The 15466-nt window shown below is 36.2% G+C and overlaps 2 protein-coding genes across 3 annotated transcripts in view; one reads left to right on the plus strand and one right to left on the minus strand.

The window, feature by feature from the left end:
• LOC127868416 (putative proline-rich protein 21) overlaps positions 1–15466 on the minus strand; it is a 408141-nt gene that overhangs the window by 299630 nt on the left and 93045 nt on the right. The gene's annotated exons all lie outside the window — the stretch shown is intronic.
• LOC127868397 (integrator complex subunit 1-like) overlaps positions 1–15466 on the plus strand; it is a 200146-nt gene that overhangs the window by 168719 nt on the left and 15961 nt on the right. The window contains exons 36-38 of the mRNA XM_052410148.1: positions 1761–2008; positions 4177–4306; positions 10549–10670. Of these exons, the coding sequence (XP_052266108.1) occupies positions 1761–2008; positions 4177–4306; positions 10549–10670 (500 nt within the window). The remainder of the gene's footprint in view (positions 1–1760; positions 2009–4176; positions 4307–10548; positions 10671–15466) is intronic.

A 15466-nucleotide genomic window follows, 5' to 3' on the forward strand; every position in this document is an offset into this window, starting at 1 on the left:
ACTGTCCGTCAGTCTGTGCATCAGTCCATCAGTCTGTGCGTCCGTTAGAAAACTTTAACGTTGCCCATAACTTTTGCAATATTGAAGATAGCAACTTGATATTTGGCATGCATGTGTATCTCATGAAGATGCACATTTTGAGTGGTGAAAGGTCATTGTCATCCTTCAAGGTCAAAAGTCAAAAAATACAATCCAAGGGAAGTAATAAGCTTTAAAAGGGAGATAATTTCTAAACCTGCTAAATGATATATTGAAATTTTATTTCAAAGCGGCGCAATAGGGGGCATTGTATTTCTGACAAACACATCTCTTGTTTTATACTAAGGCAGCTGGAAATACAGCATATATGTTACTTGTATATAATTGTTTAATAAACGTGTATGTTTACCTTACGGCAATATATTTAAATCCTAATATATATTTAAAATTTGCATTTAATAAGGCATTAGAAAACAAACACTTTGTGCATTAACAATATTTTGTGACATAAAGATTGCTATCTTTATATTTAATTAAATATATAGTTCTTACACAGCCCCTATATAATCAAGATGAGATATAAGTATTATTTTCAGATTAAAAATTTGTTAAACCTTTTTTTTTGTATTCAAACATTGAAATGGTTTTATGTAAAGGTGAACCTTGTTATTTGCTAACCTGAGTATAAAGTGCTTACGGTTAGCTTTTGGAATCAGTCTATGTCCGCAGTCGTGCCATGGTCTTAAAGTTTGGTTGAATCTAGATGTCTCTATATTTATATTGACTATATCAAGTTCCAATTTGGGTCAAGTGGTGACAAAAGCTATGTAACCAGTATAAATCTTAAAACAAACAACACTATCAACACTTGTGACCTTACCATAAACACTTGTGACCTTACCATAAACACTTGACTAAACACTTGTGACCTTACCATAAACATGTTTGACCTTACCATAAACACTTGTGACAGTACCATAAACACTTGTGACCATGATACAACTTATTCTGCATGATTGTCTTCCATAAGCCAATCTTTAAAACTGGCTCATGTGTGAATCTTATTGCTACTTTGAAGGTGATTCTTCGTGGTTGCAAGTCAAAATAACGTATATAAATATTACATGTAATTTCTGACAGGGTGACAGTAAATTTGTCAACTTGAGGAAATATGGTCAACCGAGGGACAGTACAATTTTTTACCATTCCGCACTTGATTGCTAAGGTAGCGGGTGACAGTATTTTTTGGTAGCGGGCGACAGTATATTTTGGACAATACATTTTTTCCCGCTGGGTCTGACAGTATTTCTATGTCACAATGGCCTATGGAAGATAAGCATTGTGAATAAAAGTGAGGTATTATAATGCTGAATGTCATAGCTATATGTCTGTATCAAAGCTGACTGTGCTAGATATCTTTTAATGCCCCCAAAGGAGGGCATATAGTGATCGCACTGTCCGTCTGTCTGTCTTTCCGTCTCACTTTTGCGTTTAGGTTTCGAAAAATGCTCATGAATTCTATGTCGCTTCAGATGTAACCGTTATATTTGGAATGCGTGTGTATATGGACAAGGCCTTTCAATACGCACACAAATTTTGACCCCTTTGACCTTGACCTTGAACTTAGGGTCTACGTTTATGTTTCGAAATCTGCGTTTAGGTTTCGAAAAAACGTTTTTTGGGGGCATATGTCTTCCGATGGAGACAGCTCTTGTTTATTTTTTATTTTAAGCAAATCATCTTAAAATATGCAGTGTTTAAAGGTTTTGTTGTTTACGTAGAATGCCAGCAAAGAAGATGTTCTGGGATTATCAGCTTCTCAATTGTCAGTACTGGTGAGCTATGTTGTTCAAGAGGCCTCCTATTGCCTGTCAGCCAATCGGAACTTATCGCCTAAACATAGACCAACCAATCAGATTCCAGTTGCTGTAAAAAGCAGGATGGAGCTGCTCACATCATGCATTTGTGATGATGATGACAAAATGAAAGTCATAGTACATGATATGGAGGATGGAATCGATTCAGACAGGTATATTATTTAACAAAATACAAAAGTTAAAGGGACTTGTTCACAGATTTGCAAAATGACTTTTTAAATAAAAAGTCAAAGTAGCTACCACAGATTATTTTTTTTTGCTGCTCAAAAGGATACAAGAGTTCTACATCTAATTCAAGATCATACCATTACAGCTACAAATCTGGAAGAATTTTTGAAATTATTGGGAGAGTTATGGCCCCTTGAAATTGCTGAACTGGTTATTATATCTTCTAGGTCAAGGTCAGAAACCATAAACAATACAACAATAACAATATGGGTGTATAATATATCAAATAATTGGGTTTTATTAAAAATTCAACTATGCACTTTCTTTACATTTCTAGCAATTACACAGTAACAAACTGCCCATTTAAAAACTTCAATATGACCCCATTAAATAATTACATTATGAATGGGTATCAGATCCATATCATTCTACGTTAGCGTTACTGATCGCCAAAATCGCTTTGGCTATTACAATTCCTGGTTGGCGATCTAAAAGAAGATTTTCTTGAAATTGGCGATTAAAAAAAAAATAAAAAAAAATAGACCCTTTTTTTCAAATTCACTCTAAATTCCTGATTTCAGGTCGTATAAATCGCCAGAAACATCGTGTATCAATATTCCCTACTTTACTACTTCCGCGTGTTATCGCCATAAACGCCACATGGGGTAATAGATAATCCACTGATAAGAGCATGACGCGCATATCAAATATTTAAGCTACATTGCACAGTCATGTATGCTGACACGGATGCATCACGAGCAATTCCCAGGTAGATTTACAAGGAATCACAGTTTTACCATTTACGTAATATAAAACGGTAATTAAAACAGTAAATAAAAGAAGGCATCGGGCATTATTACCACACTTTTTTACTGCAAACAATTTCTATAAACTTGCTGTAAACATTTGTTACTTATGAAAAGTTAAAGGCAAATGATGTGCAATAAATTACTTAAAGCGAGTGAAGACAATAGCTGATAACAATTTCATGCGGTAACACATTATTCCAGTACATGAATTTTTCATCATGTCTATTTATAGAACTTATTTACACAGTTTTTATACAGCCACGTGATAGACATTGCTGCTACAAGTCCATATGTACTCATCTACTGCATTCACCATTCACTTTTCATGTATAACCTGTGTTTTAATAAGACCGCAAAATTGTTGCTGTCCTCTGTCAATTTACATACATGGAAAGCATGCATGTTGCAAAAGACTGTGTGGTGTGACTAAATATAAACGTGCTACTCAGTCATACATGTAGTATTTTAGAATCACAAATTTACATTGTAATTAATGCACAAAATTTAAACTATAGGCAAAATGTGTCCATTTACGCCTAACACATTGCAATACATGTATTTTTAGAGAGCCAAAAGCCCCATATTGTATTTATTTCTTAAAAATTATTTTTTTATGCCCCCGGATCGAATGATCGGGGGTATATTGTTTTTGGCCTATCTGTTTGTCTGTCTGTCATTGTATGTGTGTGTCTGTCTGTCCCAAAACTTTAAGATTGGTTATAACTTTTGCATTATTAAAGATAGCAACTTGATATTTGGCATGGTTGTGTATCTCATGGAGCTGCACATTTTAAGTGGTGAAAGGTTAAGGTCAAGGTCATCCGTCAAGGTCAAATATATGGCTTCAAAGCGGCGCAGTAGGGGGCATTGTGTTTCACAAACACAGCTCTTGTTTAGGATAGCCTTTATGCCGGCGGCGCTTTGATTTTTGCTGGCAGCGTCTATTAAGAGAACTTGAGTTTTAGATCATAGTATATAATAAGCTTGTTAATATATATATATTTCATGGAGAATAAAACCAACTGACAATTGTAATATTGAATCAATCTAGCAATTTATTTTATTTTATTTTTTGATAGAAATTATGCATACAAGTACAAGTTATGTCCAAATGTTATGAAAGCTGTTCAGGACTGTTTTTTCTTTCAGTCTTACCAATTGTAACATTGGCTATCAGGATGAAAAGCAAATTAGAGTTATTGGTGCTGTGGACTAAAAATGAGGTCGTTTTATTTTATCCAATGGTGATGAGAGCAAAGTTTGGCAACTTTGGCTTTCATTTCTTGTAGGATGGAGTAAGCAGTGATGGGTCTATATGATGTATTCTTCTTATACTTTCCTAGTGAGAAATGCCAGGTGTATGAGACTCTGCTGTTGGAGCTGTATGTCCAGTACCCCTACCTGCTAGCCTGGGTGTCCAAGCACAGACTGACCAACACTGACCAGCTGCTGACCACCGACACACTCACACAGGTACAGTGGACAACTCACTGCTCATAGACATCTCTTTCAATGATAGAGTTTGTATGCATATCATTCTCTAATTTGGTAATTTTTATTACAATACAATTATTGTTTTTAGAAATAAAATTAGTTTTAAGTAAAGACAATGGGCAGGACATGTTGCTGACAGCATCTAGCTAATTGCCTATCTTTTCGAGAACAACAGACAGTAAATAGTGTCTCAAATGCAATCTTGCTTAAATGACGATTAAGAGTCTTAAAGTCACAAACTGTGTTATTGAGGTGAAGTTTGGAAGAAAGTTAAATGTAATCTCAATCATGTCCATTTCGTCCTTACAGGCAATAATTTTACCTGTATTCTTCTTGTCATATTGAGATATTGGTTTTAATCTGTTCAATCAGTTTAACATTTCTGTACAAAATACAGAAGTTTCGCACCTACCCCCTTAAAATATAGAGGATAGAATGACGTGGGGGATTAATGATGTGATAGTCAAGATGGCGACGTCTATGCTGAGACAGTGTTTTCATGGTGTTATACCATTTAATACTTTTGTTAATTTTTTAAATGTAGCTCACTTTTGTAGCTATATCGATAAGAAAGTGATCAACAATTGTTTCATATTAATATTTGCTTTATATCTCAACTTTAAACACTATAAATTTTCTTAGTGGGAGGTGTAATTTTGTGATTCTGCTAAGAAATTTCGTAGCAAGTAGAGTCGAGATATAGAGCGAATATTAATACGTAATGATATGGCTGGAAAGTAAGCGGAATTAAAAAATAAGGGGAATTAAAAAAATAATAATGAAAGTAATAAAGGGTATAAAACAGCAAAAAATATTAGTCCTGTCATGGACATCGCCATGTTGTTAAACCCTGAAAAATGTATATCAATTTACTTGTCCTTCAAATTAAGATGAGCCCTAACGTGATTCAGATGTTTTAACAATTAACTTAGTGTTGAAGTCGGGAGGCAGGTCAATGTGCCTTGCAAGAAGAACTATGTTACCAATGTTTAACACTTTTTGACCTACGCATTTTTAGACAAGTTCTTTGCATTCTTACAATGTGCCCTTTATATGAAATGTGCCATGGTGAGCTTTTATGATCACCTTTTGTCTTCCATGCATTGTATACATTTACATTGAAGTCATAGTACTGACAGTACTGGTGTGACGATGCTTTTGAAAAGGATGGATATAAAAGCATCATTTTAAGTTTATCTACATCACCACAATTGTGTATGTGGGTACGAAAATGTTTGGTCAGAAAAAAAATGTGTACGTAAATTTTGGATACAAAAATTATACCAAGAAAAAAATTGGGTACAAACAAAAATTTGGTTCTGAAAAAAAAATTGGGTAGGGAAATAAATTTGGGTAGGAAAATAAATTTGGGTACGAAAAAACATTTCGGGGTACGGGGAAGTAGTACCCGTGGGGAACTTGACCCATTCAGCAAAGTCTGGGAGGCGGGTTACATTCTTGATCAAATATAACAAGAAATATCTTTAAAATAATATTCAATGTGTATTTTCTGTACCACTTATCTTAAAAAACGTTCTGTTACAGTAAAACATTTGTGGATTATAACATTACGTTTCAGCAGATATATTCAAAACTTGACATGCTCTTTAATTACACCATGCTCTTTAAGTCGTAAGAGCACTTGAATACGTGAGTTGGCCCATGAACACATGGTAAGGTTAACTAAATCTCTGCGATATGACCTAATATGTGTTTAAAACAGCAAACAATATCCAACAAATGAATGAATTATCAAACATAGTAATAGCACTGATGTTGCTCTGTAATTTCTGTTTGAAAAGTTTATTAAATATGCAAAATGAGAAAGCACACATAAAAGCGAGTTTCATAGATATAGTACGACTATTATGTTGTTTATATACCATATTCGCTATAACGTTTACAAATGGCAGGTGCGAAATAATTGGTTTTCTTTAAATTTCATGATCGCGTTAAACGTTAATTATACACGGTTTCATTCGCAATTTATTTACAAAATCACGACAAATGTCAAATACAATACAGAAAATGCATAGTTGTTTCATTGATCGATAAACATATAATAGATTGAATATAACTGATTTGACATTAATGTTTTCAAACTATTATTAAATCTTTTTCCCAGAATATGCTATTTATAGCTGAGCTTCCTTTACCTTTATCAATGATAATCAGCGAGGTATGCCGATTAGAAAAATAGAGCTATCTCAATCGGACTGGCTCGGTCTTTTACATAGGTTGCCATTGTGAAGAATTTTTTCATGGTATGATAACTTAGACGAGCTGCTTCGCAACTAGGTCAAGTGGTATCAAAAACTTGATTAGTGAGTCAAATATGCGAAAAAGCTGTAGAGGTCACATTTTTTGCCCAATCATCATGCAACATGCTCAAAATGATTGTTCCAATTATATATTGGACATGTTATCCTTGAAACATTGCAAAAGATTATCCACACAGTTCCTTCTTGTCTCAAGTGAGTGACCTAGGCTTTTGGCCCTCTTCTACAGTTTTGACCAAACTGTTAAATTTTGAATGAAAAGTTAAATGTCCAGTTAGATTTCAAAATGTTTGCAAATCAATGTTAATTGAGAAAGACTATACACATACATGTCTGTCAGTGCCAGTGGTTGAATTCTTTCAGCTTACTTTAAACATTTATACTACCCCTAAATAAGTTTATAGAAGAAAACTCAGAAAGGTTCTCAGATAAATTGTCCTTTTCTTGTTTACGAACATTTGTCCAGCTCATACGTGTACATGGCGGACTACTTGTTTTTGCCTTTTATATTTGGTTTAAAATCAAATGGACTTAGTACATGTAGAGGATCTAGCTCGTTCAAGGATCATTTTAGAATGTGTCCCAGATATCACTACTCAATTAGCAATCATTTTGAGCAAGTTCCGTGATGATTGCCAAAAAAAATGGCTGCGCCCAAGTTCTTTCTAGATTGCTCTGAGAACCAAGGCTTTGACAGGACCAAATTGCAATTGTATAAAAAGCAGAGGGTTGGTACCAGGAAAGTCTTAATTATGGCTGAGCAGTGCAGGCTTGACTGACAGCGCCTGAAAAACCACTCTGTTTGTAAGATCATGGTTCAAAAGCTCTTAGACAAAAACATTGCACCACCTAACATACTGTTATTACTCTAAGTTTACAGACACTTAAAAAAAAAATTCATGTCCCAAAATTAAGATACGAAAAACATTTAAAAAGTACGGGAGTTAACAAATTTAAAGACAAATGTAAAAGATTGCATTGATGATCAGATGCGGGTTTGCAATATGTAAAACGTCGATTGTATTAATGACTTGTATGACTTGTTAAATACCACACTGTATGGTATAATTTACTTTTACATATATTTGCACTTTGTTATAACTAATTTCTTATGCTCTTTTGTATAGAAAGTTACACCAATGCTCTTTTTTTTACCAACGGGTCCAACGATGAGCTTTTGATTTACCAATACTCTTGTATGAAACTGTTATTAATGCACATAAATAAAAGTGTGCAAACTATGCATTCTTTGTTTGTTCGTCAGTGGCAGTCACACCTTCAATTGTTTGTATAGTAAAAGGGGTGCATTATGTTCTGAAGCGTTTATTTGTCACTGTTATCAATGGTCCTCCACCATTCATATCAAGCATCAACATATGCAGGGTCAAGCATGATGCTAATGGACTAGCACCATCTATCACTTCCAAAGACCCAACATGTGAACCTATCCCATCAATATTCCAACCCTTGACATTTATTCTTTCTCCACTCGCAGCACATAGAATCATTTTTCCCGTTCAACTTTAATAATTTAGGCACACTCAGTTTTATGGGACAGTCTTCAATTTTCAAAATTTTAGCATTTACCCAAAGTGAATCCAACAATACATGTTGTTCACCTGTTTCATTACCCTTGTTCCTTTGGTTGTGTAATGACACTGTCATATGTACTAAATATAAGTCATTCTTGATTGCAAATGGCAACCTAGAACTTTTTTACAAGAAAATGATTTGTTATTGGAATTGAATATTATTTATTTTAAAATTAAAATGTGCATTTCAATGAACAAAATAAATTTGAATCAATGTATATAATGTTTTATCCCTTTCTTTTTCAGCAGTTGTATGATTTACCTAAGAACTTTTTCTTGTTTTTGTATAAATAAGCAAGAAAAAATAGGCTACAAACATGAAGATTCATAGCCAGATTTTGAAGCTTGTTTTTATACATGTACTTTTTGTTTTGTAGGATAAATGGAATAGGATAAACTCAAGTACAATAACCTAATATTTCCTATATACTGTGAAACCATTTATTTTCGACAACACAAAATTTCGTCATTTTTATAAAAATGACGATTTCGTCAGCACTTAAATTCGCCGATTTCTGATTTTAATTTTTTTTTAAATGCGTCAGTCAATATCCTATTTGTGTGTAACACATATTTGCGATCAATCGCACTTGCGAAAAATCGTACGAATGCGGGAACACACTTGAGAATCAGTGCAGGAGGTGGGGCCTGTTTGTCACATGCCAATTAATTAGTCTTTTGTTATCAAGGGACAGTAATGGATGCCATTCACACGTTCATTGTTATGATTAGCGGACAAGTGGGATTGAATAACCGTTAACGAGTGATTGTAACAACGAAGCCAATTGCCCATTAGTCTTTTTCTATTATTATAATTGCCATACTGATAACAATCGTAATTCTAGTTGGTATGATTTTTATTAAAATGCTGTCAATACCGTTTTAAAACTGTTTGTGTTATACGAAAGAGGTTCCAGTTTGTTAAGTGTTTTTTTTCAAATAAAATGCTTTTTATTCTGAAATCAACATTAAAATTATAAACTCTATGTGTGTGTTTGTTCTTAAAAAGTAAACTATAGGTATATAAATCAATAATGTCAATAATTTAAAAATAAATAAATTGATACATTTAAAATAGTAATAAGTGTGGTTAAACGCAAACAATCAAACAAACAGCAATTAAAATATTCTTTATTAATTTGTGATAAATACGCATGTTGATCACACATCGTCATCTTTTCATTTGGTTTATTGTCTTTCATCGGCATTCGCTGCGTGATGGCTAATATGCAACACCCCTGAAAAACACAATGCACCTAATGGGTAATAAAGTATTAAACAATTAGCGCTAATTCATTACCATTCTACATAAACGAAGTCAACGCATTCGACACAGCTGTACTGCACAAGCGTTTTAAAGAAGTGTAACGTGTCAGTTAAGTACCTTGTGTAATCTACATCCCTTTGTGTCAAAACCGGATTAATCTTGATTACGAAACAGCAGTGAATGTGTGCATAGATTATGTTGGAATTTAATGCCTCATGTCTACGGTTAAGTTTTAAAATATTGTTCAACTCAGTGTTTGTTTTTGTTCAAACATAGAGCATGATTGTTCGTTAGGATCTTAAATTCGCCGATCGGTCGACTGACGAAATTTATGAAAATTAATGCCTGACAATTAATAATGGTTTCACAGTATTTGCCCACATGATTACATTTTTAACAAACATTTTAATTCTTTCTGCTCATGTTAGGGACGAAGGGCCCACTTTCATTCCTGTGCACACATTTCTACATCTTGTTTGTATACAAAGATAATGCATATTTAATTCGAAACTGATGACTGTAAGTATTTTTAACCAGGTTTTCAGAAGGAAAAAACTTGTTATTAGATTGGCCAATGTCTGCTGGCACGCGGGTGGGCGTTCTGGCGGGCGGGCGGAACAAGCTTGTCCGGGCCATAACTTTGTCGTTCATTGTGAGATTTAAAAATCATATGGCACATTTGTTCACCATCATTAGACGGTGTGTCGCGCGAAAGAATTATGTTGATATCTCCAAGGTCAAGGTCACACTTTGAGTTCAAAGGTAAAAAATGGCCGTAAATGAGCTTGTCCAGGCCATAAATGTCATTCATCGTGAGATTTTAAAATCATTTGGCACATTTGTTCACCATCATTGGACGGTGTGTCATACAAAAGAATTACGTCAATATCTCCAATGTCAAGGTCGCCACAACTAAAAATAGATTTATTTTGAAACAAAGGGGGTTAACTATAAACAATCAGTTCAGTTTGACTTGGCTCCATTCACAGACTATTTTTTCAAATTACAAACCTGGTTTTGTGATAATTTTGACCCTTGTTCTAGTATCATAAGACTATTCACTGCATGCTTGTTTTTCTGCAGATGGACATGATAACACATCGCCTGATCACTGGTCTTTACCCTGGCAGGATGACTGACAAGATGGCAGATGTAGAGGTCGCCTGCAGAAAACTGGCTGCCCACCATCCTCTGTTGGTGTTGAGGTAAATCAAGAATGCCTCTGATTAGTTGTTTTGTGTATTAGGATCAAAACATTACGCAAATTTTTCACACTGATGCTCTAAATGATCCACATGGTAATCTGGGCAGGGCTAAATCAAGTCCTAGAACACTGTGCTCATCAATCCACGTCCATATGTTCTAAGTTGTAATTCGGTGTGGCTTACTCACTTTGTAGAACACTGTGCTCTCAATCCAGGCCCAGGTGTTCTAGGTTGTAATTCGGTGTGGCTTACTCACTTGGTAGAGCACTGGGCTCTCAATTCAGGCCCAGGTGTTCTAGGTTGTAATTGGGTGTGGCTTACTCACTTGGTAGAACACTGGGCTCTCAATCCAGGCCCAGGTGTTCTAGGTGGTAATTGGGTGTGGCTTACTCACTTTGTAGAACACTGGGATCTCAATCCAGGCCCAGGTGTTCTAGGTTGTAATCATACTCCCATTACCATTGGTAATGGGGGCTATATAGGAAACACTTTGTCGGTCAGTCGTCTTTCTGTCGGTCTGTCCCGAAATTTCATCCGATCTTCCCCAAACTAGGTCACAAGTTGTATCTAGATGATTTATAGGTCAAGTTTGAATATGGGTAATGCTCGGTCAAAAACTAGGTCACGGGGTCACTTAGTGTGTTTTAAACCAAAATTTTGTCCGGACCATGACTATGTCATTTAACGTAAGATTTTGAAATAACCTGGTACATTTGTTCACCATCATGGGACGGTGTATTGTGTGAAAAAAGTACGTCAATATCTCCAAGGTCAAGGTCGCACTTGGAGTTCAAAGGTCAAATGCTTGTCCGGGCCATAACTTTATCATTTATTAGTGAGATTTTAAAATCATTTGGCAAATTTGTTCACCATCATTGGACAGTGTGTCGCGCAAAAGAATTACATCGATATCTCCAAGGTCAAGGTAATACTTTGAGTTCAAAGATAAAAAAATGACCATAAATGAGCTTGTCCGGGCAATAACTATGTCATTCATTGTGAGATATTAAAATCATTTGGCACATTTGTTCACCATCATTGGACGGTGTGTCGCGCGAAAGAATTACGTTTATATATATTCAAGGTCAAGGTCACACTTTAAGTTCAAAGGTCCAAAATGGCCATATATGAGTTGTCCGGGCCATAACTATGTTGTTCATTGTGAGATTTTACAATCATTTGGCACATTTGTTCACCCTCATTGGCCGGTGTGTCGCGTGAAAGAATTACGTCGATATCTCCAAGGTCAAGGTCACACTTTGAGTTCAGAGGTAAAAAATGGCCATAAATGTGCTTGTCCGTGCCATAACTATGTCATTCATTGTGAGATTTTAAAATCATTAGGCACATTTGTTCACCATCATTGGACGGTGTGTGGCGCGAAAGAATTACGTCGATCTCACCAAGGTCAAGGTCACACTGTGAGTTCAAAGGTCAAAAATGGCCGTAAATGATCTTTTCTGGGCCATAACAATGTCATTCATTGTGAGATTTTAAAATTACGTGGTACATTTGTTCACAATCATTGGACAATGTGTCATGCGGAAGAATTATGTCGATATCTTCAAGGTCAAGGTCACACCTGGAGTTCAAAAGTGAAAGATGACCATAAAGGAGCTTGTCCAGGCCATAACTATGTCATTAATTGTGAGATTTTAAGATGACTCTGTAGATTAATTTTGTTCACAGTCATTGGACGGCATGTCATGCGAAATAATTCAAGAGTTCAAATGTCAAAATGGCCATAAATAATAATGGCATAATAATTCTTAAAAATCGCCATTTAGATTCTCTTGTTTTGTGAAGATAGCATGCAAAATAGTCTGTGTCAATGCGGCATGTGGGGGTATACGTCACGTCTGTGACAAAGCTCTAGTTCAGTGTGGCTTACTCACTTGGTAGAACACTTGGCTTTCAATCCAGGCCCAGGTGTTCTAGGTGGTAATTAGGTGAGACTCACTTGGTAGAACACTGGGCTCTCAATCCAGGCCCAGGTGTTCTAGCTGGTAATTGGGTGTGGCTTACTCACTTGGTAGAACACTTGGCTCTCAATCCAGGCCCAGGTGTTCTAGGTGGTAATTAGGTGTGGCTTACTCACTTGGTAGAACACTGGGCTCTCAATCCAGGCCCAGGTGTTCTAGGTGGTAATTGGGTGTGCCTTACTCACTTGGTAGAACACTTGGCTCTCAATCCAGGCCCAGGTGTTCTAGGTGGTAATTAGGTGTGGCTAACTCACTTGGTAGAACACTGGAATCCCAATCCAGGCCCAGGTGTTCTAGGTTGAAATTGGGTGTGGCTTACTCACTTTGTAGAACACTGGGCTCTCAATCCAGGCCCAGGTGTTCTAGGTTGTAATTCGGTGTGGCTTACTCACTTGGTAGAACACTGGGCTCTCAATCCAGGCCCAGGTGTTCAATGTTGTAATTCGGTGTGGTTTACTCACTTTGTAGAACACTTGGCTCTCAATCCAGGCCCAGGTGTTCTAGGTGGTAATTGGGTGTGCCTTACTCACTTGGTAGAACACTTGGCTCTTAATCCAGGCCCAGGTGTTCTAGGTGGTAATTAGGTGTGGCTTATTCACTTTGTAGAACACTGGGCTCTCAATATAGGCCCAGGTGTTCTAGGTTGTAATTGGGTGTGGCTTACTCACTTTGTAGAACACTGGGCTCTCAATCCAGGCCCAGGTGTTCTAGGTGGTAATTAGGTGTGGCTTACTCACTTGGTAGAACACTGGGCTCTCAATCCAGGCCCAGGTGTTCAATGTTGTAATTCGGTGTGGTTTACTCACTTTGTAGAACACTGGGCTCTCAATCCAGGCCCAGGTGTTCTAGGTTGTAATTCGGAAGGGTTGCTACTGGTTGAGTATGGTATAAACTGCTTCTAGTTGAATGAACTTGTGAGTGAGCTAGCTGTTAAACTTCTTAGGTGTTTACCAGATACAAAACTCAGTGACACATGGTACTATGCTTATTTGCAACGATTTGACCACAGGCTAAAATTTATCAAACCAATGGGCCTTTAATCAACACTCTCTGCAGCTGTGTTACATGAGAACATTTGTACTGGTAGTTACTTTAGGGATTTGGATGCTATTCTAACCAAGTACTCCCTCAAGTCATAGCCACATCTGATTAATGTCCTTTTTGAGACTGGGATTCAGCCTGAGCATCCTCCATCAAAGGTCATCACAGGCGTTTCTGCAAGAAAAACTCAAGATGTCTCCTCTCCCAATACAGCACCACGGCCATAATAGAATGTGTAAATATGCAGATACAGCACTATCCCCTTACTATTTGTTCAAAGGGAAATGCACAAATTATGAACTATCGGTATACGATGTCAGATTCCAGCTGGGTAAATGAGTAGGTTTTGATAAAGTACCTTGACATATGCAATACTTCATAAAATATGTTCAAAGAGAATCTTGGGACAATTATGGAGCCATTTTGCTGATTTATCATGGCCATGCTTCACACAACTCTGTTGATATACTCAACTTGGCATGAGAGCATAAAATCATGCTGTTTGTGCTGCCCCCACACAGTTCACATGCCCTCATACCATAGGACATCACATTTGTGGGCCATTCAAGTCAATATTTCACAGTAAAATCCATGACACCAGCAACAATCAAGTTCGGATTCAGGAAAGTGGGGACATTGTCATTTGATCAAAGTGCCTGCTGAATTAATAGTCAATCATTCCAGAAAACAACAAATATTCCAACTGCTTGAATGCAAACAACAGAGATAAAAAATAGCATATAAGCCAAAATAAAAAGATCGATCAGAACAACATTTGGACAAATCACCTTTGCCTTCCGCAAGATAAAACGATTTGATAAAAAAGAATATTACTATTGTTGACTCAGAAATTGAAAGTGAAATTGAGGACGAACATACGGCTAACAACTGTTGTATGTGCAAGAAGTTTTCCTTGTCAGGATTTTACCAATGTGAGGAACCAAAATTAAACTTGCTTGGTTTTCATATTCCATTCAATATATAATGTAATCTGCAATTTATATTGAATAAGTTGTTTACAGCATAACACATTTGTTGACAACTGCCAATCAGAATCCACAACTCTAGAAGGGCTTAAGTTTCAATCTGGCCACTTGACATGATGTTAACAATTTAATAGTTTGAAGTGTTGCATCTCTTAAAAACATTAAATAATATCCAAATTTATTAACAAAGTGATGCTCTTATAAATACAAATCTTTATTGAATTATACTTTTTAATTGATAAATTATTTTACCAACTTAGACACAACTACACAAGACCTAACCAGGATCTAGCATATAGCCCTTGATAAACAACTTAATAGTCTTAAAATGCTAATGATCAGACAGAGTGGAGATCCCAAGGATCAAACTTGTGAACATGTAGTAACATAGTGGAACTTGGACCAACCAAAGATCAAACTTGTGGACATGTAGTAACATAGTGGAACTTGGACCAACCAAGGATCAAACTTGTGGACATGTAGTAGCATAGTATGACTTGGACCAACCAATGATCAAACTTCAGGACATGTAGTAGCATAGTATAACTTGGACCAACCAAGGATCAAACTTGTGGACATAGTAGTTACAAAGTAAAACTTGGACCAACCAAGGATCAAACTTGTGGACAAGTAGTAACATAGCAGACCTTGGACCAACAAAGAATCAAACTTCAGGACATGTAGTAACAAGGGAACTTTGACCAACCAAGGATCAAACTTCAGGACATGTAGTCAAATAGCTGAGCTTGGACCAACCAAGAATTTAACTTCAATACATATTGTAACA

This window comes from Dreissena polymorpha, chromosome 2, assembly GCF_020536995.1.
Source record: "Dreissena polymorpha isolate Duluth1 chromosome 2, UMN_Dpol_1.0, whole genome shotgun sequence".
Classification (NCBI taxonomy): domain Eukaryota; kingdom Metazoa; phylum Mollusca; class Bivalvia; order Myida; family Dreissenidae; genus Dreissena; species Dreissena polymorpha.